The following is an 18,779-nucleotide window of genomic DNA, read 5'->3' on the forward strand; positions in this document are numbered from 1 at the left end:
ATTTTGATATAAACAGATAATGATTAAAAACTAAAGGACATCATCTGCGCTTTTATGCAGTCGGAGTACAGATGTACAAATTGAAATGCAAAAAAAAATAAATAAAAGCAAAATAATGAATTGAAAGTTTGGTGATAGTGTTTCTTTCCACCATGCGACACTTATGAGATCAACTTGTTGTCTATCAAAAGAGTGCACTTTGGTACAAGTAAATGCTGATGAAATCATTTCAAGCCTTTCTAATTTCCCTTATCAAAACAGCTACAACTTGTGTGCGACAATCTGACATATAAGTTATTGTCACTGGGGAAGAGGATTTTTATGCTCAAGAAAGAGTGTATTTGATAGAAATTGTTGAAATACATATGTACTTCATATGAGTAGCAAATTGTGGAGGATGGTATTTACTGTACTTGGATCTAGTTAGTTTGAGTCACAAAATCAGCCCCCTTTAAAAATAATGTAAAAAAATCTGAAAATTTGTCATATTAAACATTCATTTCTTATTCAGGATCTAGTTTGTTTCGTTCATAAAATCTACCTTTTTAAAAAGGAAGTAAAAAATTGGAAAATTCGTTATTTGATGCAGTTTTCCACACTTATTCCTATGAAGTCATGAACTTCTAGAGAAAAATCTGACACAATTTTTTTTTTTTTTAAAATTTGTGGTTTTAAAATATGGACAGTCTGAATCTACCATTCTTTTTTATAATTTCCAAATAATTTTTTAAATACTTCAAAATAAAAATTGTGTGCCAGAAACAGTAGTTAAAAATTAAGGAAATAGATTTTTGGGAGATTTCTTATGACTGACTTTTATCCCATTATTCTAATATCTTTTGAAACTTATACATGTATAAATGCATACAGAAACATACAAATATGTACACACACGCACGCACACACACATGCACACACACACACACACACACACACACACACACACGCACATATATTTACAGATTTAGTTTCATATACATCCTTGTATATATATAAATATTTCGGCATATCTACACAATTGTGCCCCAAAGATTTGCTTCTTCATAACCTTGAGAAAATTAAATATTTCTTTTCTACAAATATGCTTCAGATCATATAGATTCTGATTAAATTGGAATTCATTGTGAAAACCGTTTGTCCTTAAAGGAGTTTTAGAAAATTCACACCATTAAGCTTTGTTGTATGTGTATATATATATATATATATATATATATATATATATATATATATATATATATATAAATCGTAATTGAATCACATTCGATGACTGACACCTGTGTCAGTGGAGCACTAACAGCACTGTCCGAGCGTGATCATTGCCAGAGCAGCTGTCTGGCTTCCGTGCTAGTGGCACGTAAATAGCACCATTTGAGCGTGATTGTTACCAGCATCACCTTACTGGCACTTGTGCTGGTGGCATGTTAGAAAATCACTCGAGCAAGGTCATTGCCAGTGCTGCTGGACTGGCTCCTGTACAGGTGGCACGTAAAAAACACAATTTTGAACGTGGCCATTGCCAGTACCGCATGACTGACCCTCGTGCCGGTGGCACGTAAAAGCAGCCACTACACTCTCGGAGTGGTTGGCATTAGGAAGGGCATCCAGCTGTAGAAACTCTGGCAGATCAGATTGGAGCCTGGTGCAGCCATCCGGTTCACCAGTCCTCAGTCAAATCCTCCAGCCCATGCTAGCATGGAAAGTAGACGTTAAACGATGATGATGATGATGATGGTGATATATATATATATATATATATATATATATATATATATATTTACGTGGCTGTATACATTTTGTTTTAACACACATAAAAAAACTGGCACACCATCAGTTACAACAATCACAAGTATCCAAAACTTCTTCACCAATCTTCCAACTTAATTTTCCCTCGTAAAAAAAGCTTTCATCTACTTGGACTACATGTCATACCACTGCACAGCTATCTGTCTGCTAATATTGCCGATGGACATGCAGAGATTTTTTTTTTTTTTTTGCTGCATAATCATATCAATTCCATTATGCAGAAGACAGAATTGAAAAAAATTTGTAAAAATTCTTAAAAATACAAAAGTTATGAGGAGGTTTAGCATGTGCTTGCATCATAATTCCACCCATTCATATATATATATATATACATACATACACGTGTATGTGTTTTGCTAGTCTGTTTTTCCTTCAGTTTTTGTTTATTTACATCAACAAATCAATTTGCTAGAAATAACAGCCAAATCTCCCTCATACTGTGCTCTTGTTAGTGTAAGGGAAAGGGAAAATGTTTACTCCTCTCCATCATTACTATTAAAATTGATATTTCTGATTTTGTTCGGCTCTATGAATTTAATTTTTTTAAAATGCTTCTGTCCATTGCCTGATACAGGAAATTGGAAAATCCTGACCAAAACAGAGAAATTCCAACTTAATAAAAAATATAGAAAGAAAGAAAAGGTTCTGTTTTCCAAAGCCAAAAGATGTTTTTAGCTGGGGTGTAATTTTATAATTAAGACAAATTCAAAATTTAAATTTCAGAACAGAAGACTTAGAATATTATCTGGTGTAAAGCCACAGTTCAAATGAGTACAAAACATAAAACAAATGTGTGTGTGTGTTTGGGTCTTTAATAGCCAGGGGTCAATTTAAGTTCAATCACAGAAAGGAATTCAAAGGCAACACAGGCAATCATGAAAACATACCCATACATACATACCTATCAGCCACTCCCAAAAGCCAGTTTGATCCAAAATTCTGACTACCATTCTTTATATATTTGCACACAAACACACACATACATTCAGCTTTTTGCTTTTATTCATTTTTTCTTTTAATCGTCTGTCACTATTCATCTGATTTTAGTTTTTGCTTTTGTTGTTGCACTTTAGCGACAACAGTTACACATAGTACCAGGAATTTGCTTGGTGTCATCGAAGTGGAAAAAGTGTTTTTTAAGTTTTCGAAAATTTGAAACAAAAAGGCAGTTTTTTTTAAACTGACTGTCGCAGAGATGTGAAAATATGGCTATTACTCATTAATTTCAAATTAAACTTACGAAAGATGAGTGTCTTCCAGTACCCCCCCCCCCCCCAAGTCTCTTAATATCCCACTAGTGCCTCATTGCTCCAAAACGCCCCCCTCAAGCTCCAAATGGCCCCTGTTGAGAACCTTTGCTATAGACTAATGATGTGTTGATATACCATAGCAGAAGCAAATATTTCAAATGATGCCAGTTTTGTTGTTTAGTCCAAGGTCAGCTCTGATCAAGCAGTACTATTGACCAAAGATCTTCCAGCCTTGATTCTCATCTTGTGTTTAGTCATGTAACCACATGATCCAATATGCCCCTCATTCATTAAAACAGTAGGGTTAATTTGAGCAAGATATGAATATGTCTAGCAAATTGAGCAACTCTATGGAGTTTCTTTGTTGGCTTGTTGCTAATTTTGTATATCATATATGTAATTAAGAAAAAAATAAAGTGGTTGATCTAATCTTTAAAATGTAATGCTGAAATTTCCACATTTTGACAGTGAATTGTGTTCATTTTTTATTTTAGGTAAGTCATGATACTTTATGGTCTGACTTGGATTTGTATTTAGACGATACATTATGACTGGTAAGTTGATATTATATTTTTATGAAAATTTTGGCACAAAGATAATCATGTAATTTTATTTAAACCTTTTGTCATAAGCATAATAATTGTATACTGCATTTATTGATATGCACTTGTGTGTAATGCATGCCATGAATTATAGGCAATGAAACCTCAATATAATGCACTCTGACTTTTATTTAGTATTATGGTGCATGTAAAAATGAGTTTAATTTGATTTATGATAATTACTATATAAAATATATTGTAAAACTTGGTGAAACAATCAACTTTGAAAGTAACCATTGAATTTTAGCTGCATAGGCTATAAAAGTGTACATGCTGTGAAGATAATATTCTAAAAACTCACATGATCACATTTTTACTTAAAAATCAATCTGATTTGGATAATGAAGGTGTATTTAAATCATCATCATCATCATCATCGTTTAACGTCCGCTTTCCATGCTAGCATGGGTTGGACGATTTGACTGAGGACTGGTGAAACCGGATGGCAACACCAGGCTCCAGTCTGATTTGGCAGAGTTTCTACAGCTGGATGCCCTTCCTAACGCCAACCACTCAGAGAGTGTAGTGGGTGCTTTTACGTGTCACCCGCACGAAAACGGCCACGCTCGAAATGGTGTCTTTTATGTGCCACCCGCACAAGCCAGTCCAGGGGCACTGGCAACGATCTCGCTCGAAAATCCTACAGGAGCCAGTCAGGCGGTACTGGCAACGGCCACGCTCAAAATGGTGCATCTCATGTGCCACCTGCACAAGAACCAGTCCAGGGGCACTGGCAACGATCTTACTTGGCTTGCCGGGTCTTCTCACGCACAGCCTATTTCCAAAGGTCTCGGTCCGTAGTCATCGCCTCGGTGAGGCCCAATGTACGAAGGTCTTGCCTCACCACCTCAGCCCAGGTCTTCCTGGGCCTACCTCTTCCACGGGTTCCCTCAACTGTTAGGGTGTGGCACTTTTTCACGCAGCTATCCTCCTCCATTCTCACCACATGTCCATACCAGCGCAATCGTCTCTCTTGCACACCACAACTGATGCTTCTAATGTTCAGCTTTTCTCTCAAGATACTTACACTCTGACGGGTATTCACATTGACATTACACATCCATAAGGTTAAGATTTTTTTTAACCCAGTCTTTACATACTATCATTTATAAATTCTTATGATGTCAACTCAATTTTACTATTCAGGTGTTGGTCTTAGCATGTTTTTCGTTTTTAAACAACTTCAAATTTTTTAATTACGTTTTTTTTGTAACAATCTTTTCAACATTAGACATTAAGGGTATGGCAATTTTTAATTTGAAAAAATTCTTCAAATTATGCAGTAGATATTTCATCATCCTATTGTTTCCATTTGAGTATTACAATTCACTTGTGAGTTTTTTTTTATTTTTCAATATTTTTTATGTGTCAGTAAAATAAGAAGTAACCTAGATTAATACAATCTTTGGCTTATGAATCCTGATATATTTATGAAATATAATGAACAGTTAATGTATTGTAAGTATCTTAGAAAAATGTCACATTATTATTGTGATTTAAACTCTTCATTATATATCAATTAGTTTGGACATGAAATATTATTTATATCAAGTCATTCCATCCTGAATATACCCACATACTAGGAACTGGAAGATTGAGTAATATTTAGTTCTGGACAATATGCATCCTTAAATTCTACTTTAAAAAATTGTGTACTATATATGTAGAAATATTGTAAGTTTTTTTCCAAATGAAAAGTGTTATTGTTTTATTAAAGTTTATACTATAAAGATCAATTTCAGCCTACTGATTTATGTTGCATGAAGCTGCTACCCTAAACTGCAATAATGGGAAAATTTTGGTTTCAACACTACCAGTTTATGTCCTGAGTATCACTTTAAATTGGTTTGGGAATTCTAAGGTTTTAAGGAGTGTGGGATCACCTCTTAACCACTATTGTTCCCAAGTCTACTCTGACCTGAAGTACTAGCACCTTTCAGCATCCCAGCTATAGGTTAATTAGCAAGCCAGTTAAGCAGATGGAGATTGTTAGCCTGGGGGTTCAACCCATCTAAGGGAAGGAAAACCCCTATTCCAAACTGTCACTTCCTTGTGGGCATACCCATCTGTGGGAAAGGCTTCACGAGTAAACCCTGAGGAAAAATTGGGAGTCAGAGCCTCTGAGGTAGTTTGATGTTGTCTACAACCTTGTTTTGGTAACTCCTACACCAACACTGGTTCCATTTGTAACAGCCATGCTGTTCCTTCAGATCCATCAGTGATGTGGAAAGGGGGAGGGCATGCTGCATGTGCAATAACCTGCCATCTATACCATACTGCTCAGGTCTGGATTCTGTTGAATACCCTGTACTGGAGAGACTGATGAATGTGGCAGAAAAAAAGGTAGACCCACAAAAAAGAGCACTTCAACTTGAACGGCACTGGGACAGCCCACAAATATAACTTGTGTAATAGAGGCTACCATTTGCACATTGGACTGGTCAGTCATAGACAGCATTGTTCCAGTGGAGTGGACAACTAGGACCTCCACCATGGTCATATATGACATATGAAGGCCATAGAAAACTACCATTTAAAGAAACTAGTTAATATTGCAGCTGCCTTCTGCTGTTGGGAGTACATGTTTTCAGCTTAAGAGACAAGACTATTGAAAGTGAAGTGTATCAAATATGGATTTAATAGTGTGCCATTGGAGAGATAAGAATTGTCAGTCTTGTGATAGATAGGCTAGATTTTTTTGTAATATTTTATAAAATATTGTTTGTCATGGTTTTAATAAATCCGAACTATACCATTTATGATATTGATGAATAATATAAATATTATCTATAAGTATCTTGTGAAAGCAAACTGAAATGCTAATTGTGGCATCAAAATAAATGGTTATTCTTTAAATTCATATTCAAAATTGAAAGTAGCATTCATTTTGAATACATTCAATTAAATAGGTTGTGTACAAACAAAAATGAGCCTGGAATATGAAGTCTGACCAAAAAACAAATCAAACTTTTTGAAAAAAAAAAAAAATTGCTTTACTTAAAACTAGCAGTATAACCCGACGTTGTCCGGGTGTGACTTATTACGCCATCTACGATAAGTCTTGCTAGGTGAAAATCGACTAAAAAAGAAAGCCATACAACGAAAAAACCCTTATGATGTAAATATGTTCATAATTCAAAAGACGATGAAATTAATAGGGAAAGTCTGAAGGCTGTTTTGCGTAACATTATTAAGCGTACGTAAATTCCATCCGTCTAATTGGCTATAGAAATGCTTGTGCAAAACAACTTTTTGCGCTGCCCTGATTATACATAGCAGGGTAATCCCTTTTCGCAGGAGCTATGACGGCAATTTGTGATGAAGCAATTGCTGGCAATCTGTTTTTAAAATATCAGGTCCTTGTCATAATAGTAGAAATATATTGGTCTCCAAAAGGTTTGTCAGTAGTTTGTAATTCTGGGTAGCTTTCTTATAATCATAATCATAATAATATTAATAGCAAAAGATGCTCAGATTTCATCCAAGCATGTAGGAGACCACAAACTATCTTTCTTCTTTGTTTATATTCTACTTACCAATTCATTTCTGCAGTACTTTCTTCAAACAAAGAGAGAAAAATAAAAAAAAGTCTAATGGTTTTGTGTCCTGGGAAAGACTGACTAGGTCCAGTCTCTTCAGAAAAATCATTAAGGAAAACAGTTTTCTAGCTTTTACTCCATTCAGGTACAAATCCATTTTCTTTGTCGCTTTCGGAGTTATCAGAATCACTTTTGAAAATCAAAATATCTGATTCATAATCACACACTATATGGATTTTATGTGGACTGTATATTTTGCTTGATTTCTCCATGTCTTCTGTCAAAAAGCCTTCAAATTCCGACTCACTACTTGACAACATGAAACTGGTGTCCATTTTGTGTCAATATTAAAAATTTTCAGAAAATAAATGTAGAAAGAAATGGGGGGAAAAAATCTCCAAAAATTTACAGAACTCAGATATCACATCAAATAATGTTGGATACTGTAACTCAATTGTTGACATAGTGAAAACATGTGTTTTCACAAATTTATTAACAAGATTTGCACTGAAATTCTCATTTAAATACGAATAGGTTATAGGTGGGTACAGTTGGGTTGGTAACATAAGCCAAAGGAATTCTTGGGTGGCTTCAGGCTGGTTGGTAACAAAAAGGTTAACCTCCCGAAATATTTTGCTAAAAGTCCTACTTCTTGACTGAGTCTTCATAATTTTCGCTGGCCTCAGAATCCTACAAATCTGTAACCATTTCTCTAATGCAACCACATTTCCACTAACTATAGTTTCATCATATAGTTTACACCCAGAAACATTTCACAAGTCAAAATTGATGAAATTGAAGGTCATCGACTTCACTTCTGACCTTGATAAAACAACCAAACAAGAAAATAGCTATCTACATCCCCAAAATTCTATCCAACCATCCTTAAAATGGTTGGATAGAATCTACACTACTTTTGCAACTCATAAATACAGTACTAGCACTAGTTGGGAGACATACATTTCCAGTTGCATAATGTTTTTAAACTATCATGAAAGAAACTTTTCTTGTAAAATATGACATTCTTCTTGTCAAAGAGATCTTTTGCAGTTTTGCTGAATCTTAACAGCTGAATCTTAACCAATAAAAATGCTTCTGTTAGTAGTATCCCTGCAACCAAAACCACAACTGCATTTAATTTAACTCTCCATTGATATACATGAATGATATTAATAAAAATACAATTGTAAATAGTCAGCTAACTAAATGAATGTGGCTACTGGACTTTGTTTTGATCATCTTCTGTAAACTCTGTTCTACAGGACTGACTTTCATCCTCAGTGAACTGTGCCAACTACCTGTCCTTTTCTTCTCCAGTGTATTTTTCTCTGTTGGTACAGACATAGCCAACTTCAAGAAAGTCACCTTAATAATCTTTCCAACTATTCATGTTTTTATGCAATAAAAATCCCTAAGTACTACCTTCAATCACAAACTAAAAGATTATGAGTTTGTATTTGCTATTTTAGACATCACCTAAACGTACACCTTTGGTTTGCATGATAAGTTTTTGGCAAATCTTGGTTATAGATTTGTCTGGTTGGGGAGCTTTTTTATTTTTATTCAGTTTCAACAAGTACAGTGAAGAATTCTGGGTAGGAGTAGGGGTCCACAACATGGCAGTGAAACATGGGCTGTGACTGCTGAAGACATGCGCAAGCTTGCAAAGAATGAAGCTAGTATGCTCCGCTGGATGTGTAATGTCAGTGTGCATACACGACAGAGTGTAAGTGCCCTGAGAGAAAAGTTGGACATAAGCATCAGATGTAGTGTGCAAGAGAGATGACTGTGCTGGTAAGGTCATGTGTTGTGTATGGATGAAGACAGTTGTGTGAAAAAGTGTCATACCCAAGCAGTAGAGGGAACCTGTAGAAAAGGTAGACCCAGGAAGATCCGGGATGAGGTGGTGAAGCACGACCTTCAAACGTTGGGTCTCACCAAGGCAATGACAAGTAACCGAGACCTTTGGAGATTTGCTGTGCTTGAGAAAACCTGGTAAGCCAAGTGAGACTGTAACCATGGCCTGTGCCAGTGCAGCATAACCAGGCCATTTTAGAGTACCCTTCAATCATTGGGCAATAAACTGCGCTTGCGAAGACCTGTTGAGGCAAGTGAAGTTGTTGTCGTGGCTGATGATAGTACTGCCTGATTGGCACTCGTGCCAGTTGCATGTAAAAAGCACCATTCAAGTGTGGCCAATACCAGTGCCAACTCAATGGTCCTGTGCTGGTGGCACATAAAAAGCACCATTCAAGCATGGTCGTTACTAGTGCCGCCTTACTGCCCCCTCCCCATGCCAGTGGCACATAAAAGCACCCACTACACTCTTGGAGTGGTTCGCATTAGGAAGGGCATCCAGCTGTAGAAACTTTGCCAGATCGAATTGGAGCCTAGTGCAGCCTTCTGGCCCTCAGTCAAACTGTCCAACCCATGCCAGCATGGAAAACGGATGTTATACGACAATGATGATGATGATGAATTTTAAATATCAAACTGGCAGGTAAAAAAGAGATTAACACTTCTATTTGTTATAGCTGTTCAAATGATTGGCAGCAGATGTTGGTGTAAAAAAGGAGAGAGCTGGGCTCTCGTTTATTAAACAGTAAATGCCTGGAAATATGTGTTCTACACCATGTTGATACCTGATGAATGGCACATATTTAAAGACCAGTCACTCATCTGAAAGTACCAGTTGCCATTCAGTCCATTGATCTTAACACTTTCGTTACTGTATTTATTCTGAGATGCTCTGTGTTTCTTTCAATTACTTTAAATATAACAAAGAATTTAGTAAAACGACTTAGTTATCATTCAGCTAGTGTTAGGAACATAAATTGTGAATAAGGTTTGGTGAAAGATTTTAATTCAAAACTTGTGAAAACAAGACATTTGTACTCAGAGCCAGAGCCAGTTTCAGACGGGTTGGTAATGAAAGGGTTAATCAATTTGCATGTTGAATCAGTTCTGACATGGGTTAGTCAGTTTTCAAGTAGCACATGAAACATGGATGATAATTTGAGGGTTTATAAAATTTATTTGAGTCATTATATTCTTATTTTTTTTTATTTATAATTTGTTCTTCAATTTTTGTTATTGATTTTTCTTTTTATTTTTGTTGTTGATTTTTCTTTTGATTTTTTTTTTTTCATTTTCCATGTTTTGCAGGTATCCAAAATCATAAATTAGCTATCCTCATGGATAAGCTTCGTAACCGGGGGCCATTACAACGGTCTTGGAATGAAAGTATTAAAGCTATCCGTGTAGCTATGGCTGTAAGTTAATTATATATAACATTTTAATTTTTAAAATCATACTTGTTTGAATTCAAAATGAATGAGTAAGTATTTCACTCTTTTGGTTCTTATTTTTAGAAGTTTTATGAATGTTATTACAGATGCTGCACTGTCATCATTATCATCATGATTGTTATTATGCTTACTGGAGGTCTGTGGCAACTGGGTTTGATATTGTTTCAGTTATGGAATGAAGAGGAATGGTGTTTACACTGGTAAACTGAAGCTCCCCTTAATATTAAGTCATGGGGAGGACATTTAGCTGCGAAGAAAAGGTATCTTGATGGTGGCTGACCTTTGTTGTCAGAATGAATGATGAAGGATGAATCAGTTGAAGGCCAAAAGATAGAATCAGTTGAAGGCCAAAAGGAAATTATATTCATTAAATACTCTAGCTTCACTGAATAAAACATTTTTATGGCTTTTAAGAAGGTATGTTTTTTATTATCAAGTGTAATTTGTCATACACAACAAATTACACTTGTTAGTAAAACTACCAGTATAATTGCTTCCCAACTACAGGTTCAGTCTCACTGTGTGGCACCTTGGGCAAGTGTCTTCTGCTATAGCCTCGGGCTGACCAAAACCTTGTGCGTGGATTTGGTAGGCAGAAACTGAAAGAAGCCCATTGTGTGTGTGTGTGTGTGTGTATACATACGCACACACACATATATGTGTATCTTTGTGTCTGTTTGTTCCTCCCACCCACCATCACTTGACAACTGATTTTGGTGTGTGTATGTCCCTATAACTTAGCAGTTTAGCAAAAGACACTGATAGAATAAGTACTAGGCTTACAAAGAATAAGTCCTGGGGGCGATTTCTTCGACTAAAATCCTTTAAGACATGTAAAATCCTATTAGACATGTAAAAGAATACTGAATTTTCAAAAAGTAAATTTGTGTCTTTTGCATCTACATACACACATAATTTAAAATATGTGAATGTTATATGTAGAAATCTAGTGTAGTTCTTGAATTTTTATATTAAATTGGTAGCTGCCTATCAAGGTCACATCAATGCAGCTTGTATTGACAGAGCACTTTGTGTTCCACTCTCAGTCAGTGGTGCTGTACCCTAGCATTTGGTTTTATATCCCACTCTCTTATTTCTTACATATTGACTTCACATCTAACAATGCCCAGTCTTGTATATTTAATATGACCTTTCATTCTTCCCTCTGCAATCCTGCATCACCCACACATAACCTAACCACTACATGAAACCTGTGTTGATACCATGAATGAAAACCTTGAAACCATCCTTCAATAAATCCATGCCAATCTTGTCTCTTTTAATTGTCGACATGTGTGCTTGTGGAGGACTCGGGCACTATTCAGCTATTCATATCATGAAAACATCATTGTTTCATAGGACCCCTTAAAAAAAAAAAAAGCATCACTCCTAGATCTCTCACAGTTGCTCCAAATGTTATGACTCCTTTTAATGAGTGTCTCCTGACAAAAGCACACTTCTAACAAAGTTAGGATTACATCTGAATGTCTGAAGGACCAGAAAATATTTCAGCCCCCAGTCATTGCTAACACAGCAAGTGAGATCCACAATGAAGTCCACATCTTGGAAGGTACAACTGCAGACATCTTGGACTGTTTTCAAAGGAAGCTAACTTGATTGGTTGGCATAAAATTACTCATAGACATGGACCAGCCTGTAACCAACTAGTATAACTGACTCCTCTCTTTGCTTTTCCTACCACTCCTAAATTAGCCTCTGTTCTTTGGAGTTGATTAGTGCTTTACCTCCTTCCAAATAGACTATTGGCCAAATAATATGTAAAAGAAAACCTGTGAAAATTATTGAAATCAGAATAAGCAACATAAGCCTCTGGTTTTACCACCTTTGATTATTTTCAACCGCATCACATCTAATTTCTTAGATATTTATAGAAAGTAAATTTTTAGTTGAGCTCTTTTCATCTTTAGTATTTGAATTCATTGTTTGTTACGTTTACATATTTCATACTTTTCCTCATTCTTTTGCTAGATATTTTTTGTTCGTATTACATTTCCAAAAAATATTATTACTTTGAATAATTATATATTCTTAAGCAAACAAAATTATTTGTTATAGCATTTCAACTTTTATTATGTATGTATTGATGAAAATTATATTACATGGAAAAATGTGAGCATGGAAAGTAATATTCTTAAGATTATAAACCTGGAAAAGTACAGGACAAGTTATTACACCTGGAAAAGTATAGGACAAGCTATTACTTCTAGTAAAGTAAAGAATAAGAAACTTTTTACTTGAAATATTGCAGCAAAAAAGAAAATTTGAAAATATTACAAACTAAAAATTATACAAAATATAATTAATTGTCAGCAAAACATACAAAACTTTTAAAATAATCATTGTACATCATAAAATAATTACGTACTTCATAAAATAATTAAGGCTAATTTTAAAAAATTTTGTTAATATACTATTAAAATATAGTAAATAATTAATCATTAAATAAATAGAATTTTATTCAAGCAATTACTTCTATTTTTTCAAGCTATTACTAAAGAATTTGATTACTGTTTATAAGTACAATTCCAATTTCCATATATTAAAATTTAACTATATTATTGTAATACTTTTAGATTTTATTTTAAAAATTTTCTAAGGTATAAATTTTTATATCTTTTGTTATTATAATAGAGTGCAGTTAATTAATCACCAGCTAATTAGGCAGTTCCTCTAATATTTTAGTTTTTTAAAAATCACTTCTTGTAATTACAATAAAATTCAGTTAATTAATCATCTGCTTATTAGCCAGTTCTTCTAATTTATCACTCTTTACAGTTTTCATCTTTTAAACTTAATGTACAAAACCGTTCAGCTAATTTGTAAGTTTGTCTAATTAGTCACTTTTTCTGTATTTAAGGTAGTAAATTAGCCAAATTCTTATATAACACATTAATGAGCTGGCCTGATTAAATAATTATCTAAAAAGAAAAGGAAAGCAACTAAAAAGGGAAAGCAAAAAAAGCAGAAAGCAAGTTAATTAAAGCTGAAAGAGAAAATTAATAATAAAAGTTAAACTTACCCTAATTCAACAGCATATTAAAAATAACTTTATTAAATATTTAATGGAAAAGCTAAAATATAAAAAGTTGTAGAATGTAAGCACTTTTGACCAATGTCTTTTCTGGACAGCCTTACTACATGTTTTCAGGTCTGTCCATAGAGACACAGCTAAAAATGACTATATTCTATTAAGTGAATTTGGAATTTTAAGCAAAATAAGAATAAAGTTATTTTCAAATGCACAATTTTTTGCAATTTAATAAATTATATGCATTTTTAGAAGCAAAAATTATGGATTTCATAACAAGGAGGAACAACTACAACATAATCATCATCTTGAATCTGCACCATGACTCACCAAATGATAACAAATAGCAAGACCCCAAAATTTTCAGTGACCAGGCTTAAGTCACTTCGATTTTGAGTTGATGAGAATATTAATAATTGTTGCTAATTGATGTAATAACAAAATTTAATGAAAAATAATAAATAATAACATATAATTTATTAAAGCAAATAAATAAATAACTTCATTGCTAATAAATTTATAATTAAAATAAAAAATAATTTAGAATATAATCACTTGGTATTGTGCCTTTTCTGAACAGCCCTACTACATGATTCAGTACTACTCATAGAGCCATAGTCACAAGTGGCTATATTTTATTGAATAATTTAGTTGCTTAAAAGTAAAATTAAAATGAAGTTATTTACATACAAAAACATGCTAATCCCGCCAATCCATTCATTAGAAAGCTAAAAATTGGATTATTGAACAAGCTGGTTTAATTTATTAAAAAAATGTATTTTATAATATTTAAAAAATTTATTTTCCAATAATCTATTTTCCGTAAAATAATTTTAAAAATTCATTTTAGAAATATATTCTTAAAATTAATTAAAATTAATTAAAAAACTAATTCTAATATTTTAAAGAATAATTTCAAAATAAAAATAGCTTTTTAGAAATTTTTTAAAGAATATATTCAACCACGTATATTTATAAACAAATTACAAGAAAACACACAAAGAAATAGAATGTAAATATTCATTTTAGAAATGTATTCTTAAAATTAATTAAAACCAATTCTAATATTAAAGAATAATTTCAAATTTAGAATATATTCAGCCATGTATATTTATAAAAAAATTACAACAAAAAAAAAAAAAACGCACAAAAAATAATTCTAATATTAAAGAATAATTTCAAAATAAAAATAGCTTTTTAGAAATTTTTAAGAACTTACTTTAGCAACAAGCCTAGTAAGAAGAGAGAGAGAGAGAGAGAATGAGAAGTGAAGAATTAAGAGTAATTATAACAAACAATGGATTAAATACAACTATTTCTTTGCTTGGAGCATTACTCTCTTACTTACTTCCTTTACATTTCATGACATTTTACCTCATAACATTTTGCTACTAATTTTTGTTGAATGTGACTAATGATTCTGAATTCCTCATGCATTTTTCTATCATTTCTATCATTTATGTTAATTGAAAATGAACACCTGCCTTGTTGCCCACCTTCAGGTCTCAAACTATTTATGCCAAAGTGTAGCTGAGGAGGTGTCTTCTTTAAAACTGTTAACAGTTTGCAATTTAGTTGAGAACTGAATTTGTGGTGAAGCTTGCAAGCTGCTGCGATTGACGAAATGGTGGACTTAAAAATATATTCAACCACTACCGTGGTTCAATGATATCTTGATACTTGAATATGTTTATATCCACAAGAAGGTGTATATTAGATGTCTTAAAAAAATCTTCCCCTGCCATAGTGTGAACTTAAAAGAGTTAATAAACTTTTTAAACTTTTACCTTATAAGATCTATCCTTATTAACTTTATTTTAAATATGATTTTTCTTTCTATAATTCACAAATTGAGTGCCATTTTCACTGTTATTGCTTTTCTGAGGTTTTTGCTCCAAGTTAGCTCTGATAGAGCAGATCTATGAACAAAGGCCCTCTTGCTATGACCATTCCATCTCTTTATTTTGGACTAGATTATCCAATATATTTTAATTTTAAGAGATGGTAGGGTGTGTTTTGAAATCTGGTTGGATCATTATAGAGCAAAATTATTTCAATTTTACTGTAGATGTTTTAGAATTTATATTAATTTCATTTTTTTTCTTTCTTTTTTTTCTTTTTTTTCTTCCATATTCTAGCATGACAGTAAAGATTGAATATTATATTAATTTTTATATATGAGCTTCAGCATATGAAAATAGAATATTTGGACATGCTTTGATTTACATGTTTCAATAGTTATGATCAGGTTTAGTGAAGTTTAACATGTGCAAATACAGACAAATGGAACAAAATGATGCTGCTGAACCTATACAATATCATTATTGGAGATTTTTAACCCTTTAACTGCAAAATTAAATTTCATGCTTATTCTAGTAATGATGTTAAATATCTACCAAAAAATACAATTGGTATTTTCGGCAAGTCACATTTTCTAGGTAGACTTAACTTATTTGAACAAAAAATAGGTTGGTGTATAAAGCTGTTTTCCACAGTTAAGAGTAATGAAATTTTGGGTGGATATATCTGATTTCTACTGTTAAAGAGTTAAATGTTTTCTTCAGAGATAGGTAATAAGACATGATTTCTTCTCTAAATTCAAAGAATTTGCCTATAATTATGTTTATTTTTCAGGGATTTATACGGTCTCATATTTTATAGATATATTTAGCCTTTATGCTATTTCACTTTATACCTGTTCTGTAGTTAAAATTAAGATATTAAAAAAAAAAATTCTCAACTTTAATTTGGAATTTCTTGTAGGACAAACGTCACCAATCAGATGCAGTGGATCGTCCCCAGTTACAGAGGTGGTTGGACACCTTACAGAAAGCAATGAAAGGTAACCTACTTTAAATTATATTACTTTCTTGTCTTTTACAGCTGCTAATTTCATATTGTTAGAAAATAAATTCACTTCTATTCTTTAATATATTTACTAACTTGTATATTAACATCATTGTTAAATATTTGTCTTTTTACACTAGAAATGTTTTATTGGAATTTCAAAATAGCACAACTCCAGCCACCATCATGTTAGCGAAACTCTGTTATAAGTCTTAAGCAACCAGTACTTCACCAATCTTTTGTCTATCTAATGGTACTTTTCTGCATCTACTTAGAGAACTTTTTCATCTATGTACCTGTACCATTGTAACTGATTCTCCTGCTCATATTGGCGAATGTTTTCACTATATGGTAATTTTCTCGAAGAAGTTATATGTATGTTTATATATATTTGTATATATGTGTGTGTGTACAAGTATATGTATGTATGTGTACAAGTATGTGTATACACGTGTATATGTGTATCTTGTCTGTTCTTTAGCAAAGCATTACTGATGGTGACATTCTTTGTTGACAGTAGGACTGGCTACTTTGTGCTTTCAATAAAGAAAGTTTATATTTGATATACATGTCAGTTTTGGCAGTAAAAGGAGCATCTGTACACAAGAAAATCATGCTGTAAATAACATTTTTGTTCAAACTCATGCTAGCATGGACAAAAATACACAGATGATTTTGTATTAGTTGACCTATCTTGCCAAGCATCTTTGTTTCTACCTTCCTTTTTTTACTCGAGGTAATCTAAAAATTGTTTTTGCTATTTTGTATATGTTCTTAAAGTTTACTCTGTAATTATATGTTGTTTAATTATATATTGTAGTGCTTTCTCAGTTAAATCTTGTGGAACAATTGGAAGCGGTTGCCAGACAAGTTGGATTAAGTTTTACTCCACCCAGTGGACCTGAATCACAGTTGTTTGTTGGTTCTGATATGTTTTATATCCAAGTAGCAATGGACAAAACTGGCATGGCTAAGGATGTTAAGATAGCTCACCAAGGAGAACCAAAAGTAAGTGTGTTTTTGTGTGTGTGTGTGTCCCATTTCTTTTTCTCAAAAATAATAATATTCATTTATAGATTCTAATTGTTTTGTTATATATAATCAGAATGGATAGAAAATATCAATGATTTCTGGAAAAAGTTAAAATTGTATTAATAATGCAACACTTGAAATGTTCATGTGATTTTTTTTCTTTTTAGTATATAAAAAGTAATTACTTCATGGAATGTATGTGAGCAATTTTTGTGGCTATTATTTGAAGAGCATAGCCTCTTTTTATGAATTCTCATTGTATATGTTAGAAAATAGGTGCAGCTAGTGTAAAGACTGAGAGTATCCACAGAAAGAGAAGAATCAGATTCTTAAAAATAAGTGTTATTGTGTGTTTGTGTGTGTTTCTTCAATGAAATCATTTTGTTTATGGCAAACTTGTATCCTTTTGCATATAATATCACATTTCATTATAGATACAGAAGTAGTATTATGTGTGACAATATGATGTGCTGTGACATGGCAAGAATAAGCAACATAATTCATAAAACGTTTTCTGTTTCATTTGCCTTTGAATGAAATGATAGTTTGGTCTATTGATAATTTTTTTACAACAGTATTTTTATCAAAGTTGCTGTCAATATTATCTTGGATAACTATTGCATTCTCCTCAGTATTTGTATGTACAAACCTTTCATGCTTTGATTTTATTCTGGAAATAAATTTGATTCAATTATTGGGGAGTAGGGGAATAAATGTTTTAAGAATTATCCAGATAACATATATTTTGAGAAATGATAACTCTGATTTATGTAATCAATAAAATTAATGAAGCTAATGATGTAGCTTCATAAGAATATGAAAGGGGAATGATGGATGGTTAGAGATAGGAATAGAGGTGAATGCAGTGTATGTTGAGTACAGGTGGAGGTGTGATCACTGGTGAATTTCAGTTTGGAGGAAGGTAAAGGAAAATAGGGTAGAGCAAGGGGGAAGGGAGGTGAAGAGCAACATAATAAAACTGTAGATGAGATGATGTGAAGTGTGGGTGAGTGACAAACTGCACAGTGAAAGAGACAGAGGTCAGAGGCATATATTATTACTGGCACTCTGTCGGTTACAATGACAAGGGTTCCATTTGATCCAATCAACGGAACAGCCTGCTCTTTAAATTAACATGCATGTGGCAGAGCACTCCACAGATATGTGTACCTTTAATGTAGTTCTCAGGGAGATTCAGCATGACACAGTGTGCCGTGGTTGGCTCTTTGAAATATGGGTACAACTCATTTTTGCCGGCTGAATGGACTGGAGCCACATGAAATAAAGTGTCTTGCTCAAGGACACAATGCATTCCCGGGAATTGAACTCAACCATACGATCATGAGGCA

General features: G+C 33.1%; 1 protein-coding gene across 2 annotated transcripts in view; it reads left to right on the forward strand.

Annotated features, from left to right (window-relative positions):
• Positions 1–18,779, forward strand: part of LOC106869896 (mediator of RNA polymerase II transcription subunit 1) — a 75,650-nt gene that overhangs the window by 28,547 nt on the left and 28,324 nt on the right. The window contains exons 2-5 of one of the 2 annotated variants that reach the window (XM_052970565.2): positions 3,548–3,607; positions 10,360–10,466; positions 16,315–16,393; positions 17,219–17,406. The exons of the other annotated variant lie outside the window; for it this stretch is intronic. Coding sequence (XP_052826525.1) covers positions 3,601–3,607; positions 10,360–10,466; positions 16,315–16,393; positions 17,219–17,406 — 381 coding nt within the window. The 5' untranslated portion in view covers positions 3,548–3,600. The remainder of the gene's footprint in view (positions 1–3,547; positions 3,608–10,359; positions 10,467–16,314; positions 16,394–17,218; positions 17,407–18,779) is intronic. 2 annotated transcript variants of the gene reach the window in all.

This window comes from Octopus bimaculoides, chromosome 9 (genome assembly GCF_046866305.1).
Source record: "Octopus bimaculoides isolate indiv1 chromosome 9, ASM4686630v1, whole genome shotgun sequence".
NCBI lineage: Eukaryota > Metazoa > Mollusca > Cephalopoda > Octopoda > Octopodidae > Octopus > Octopus bimaculoides.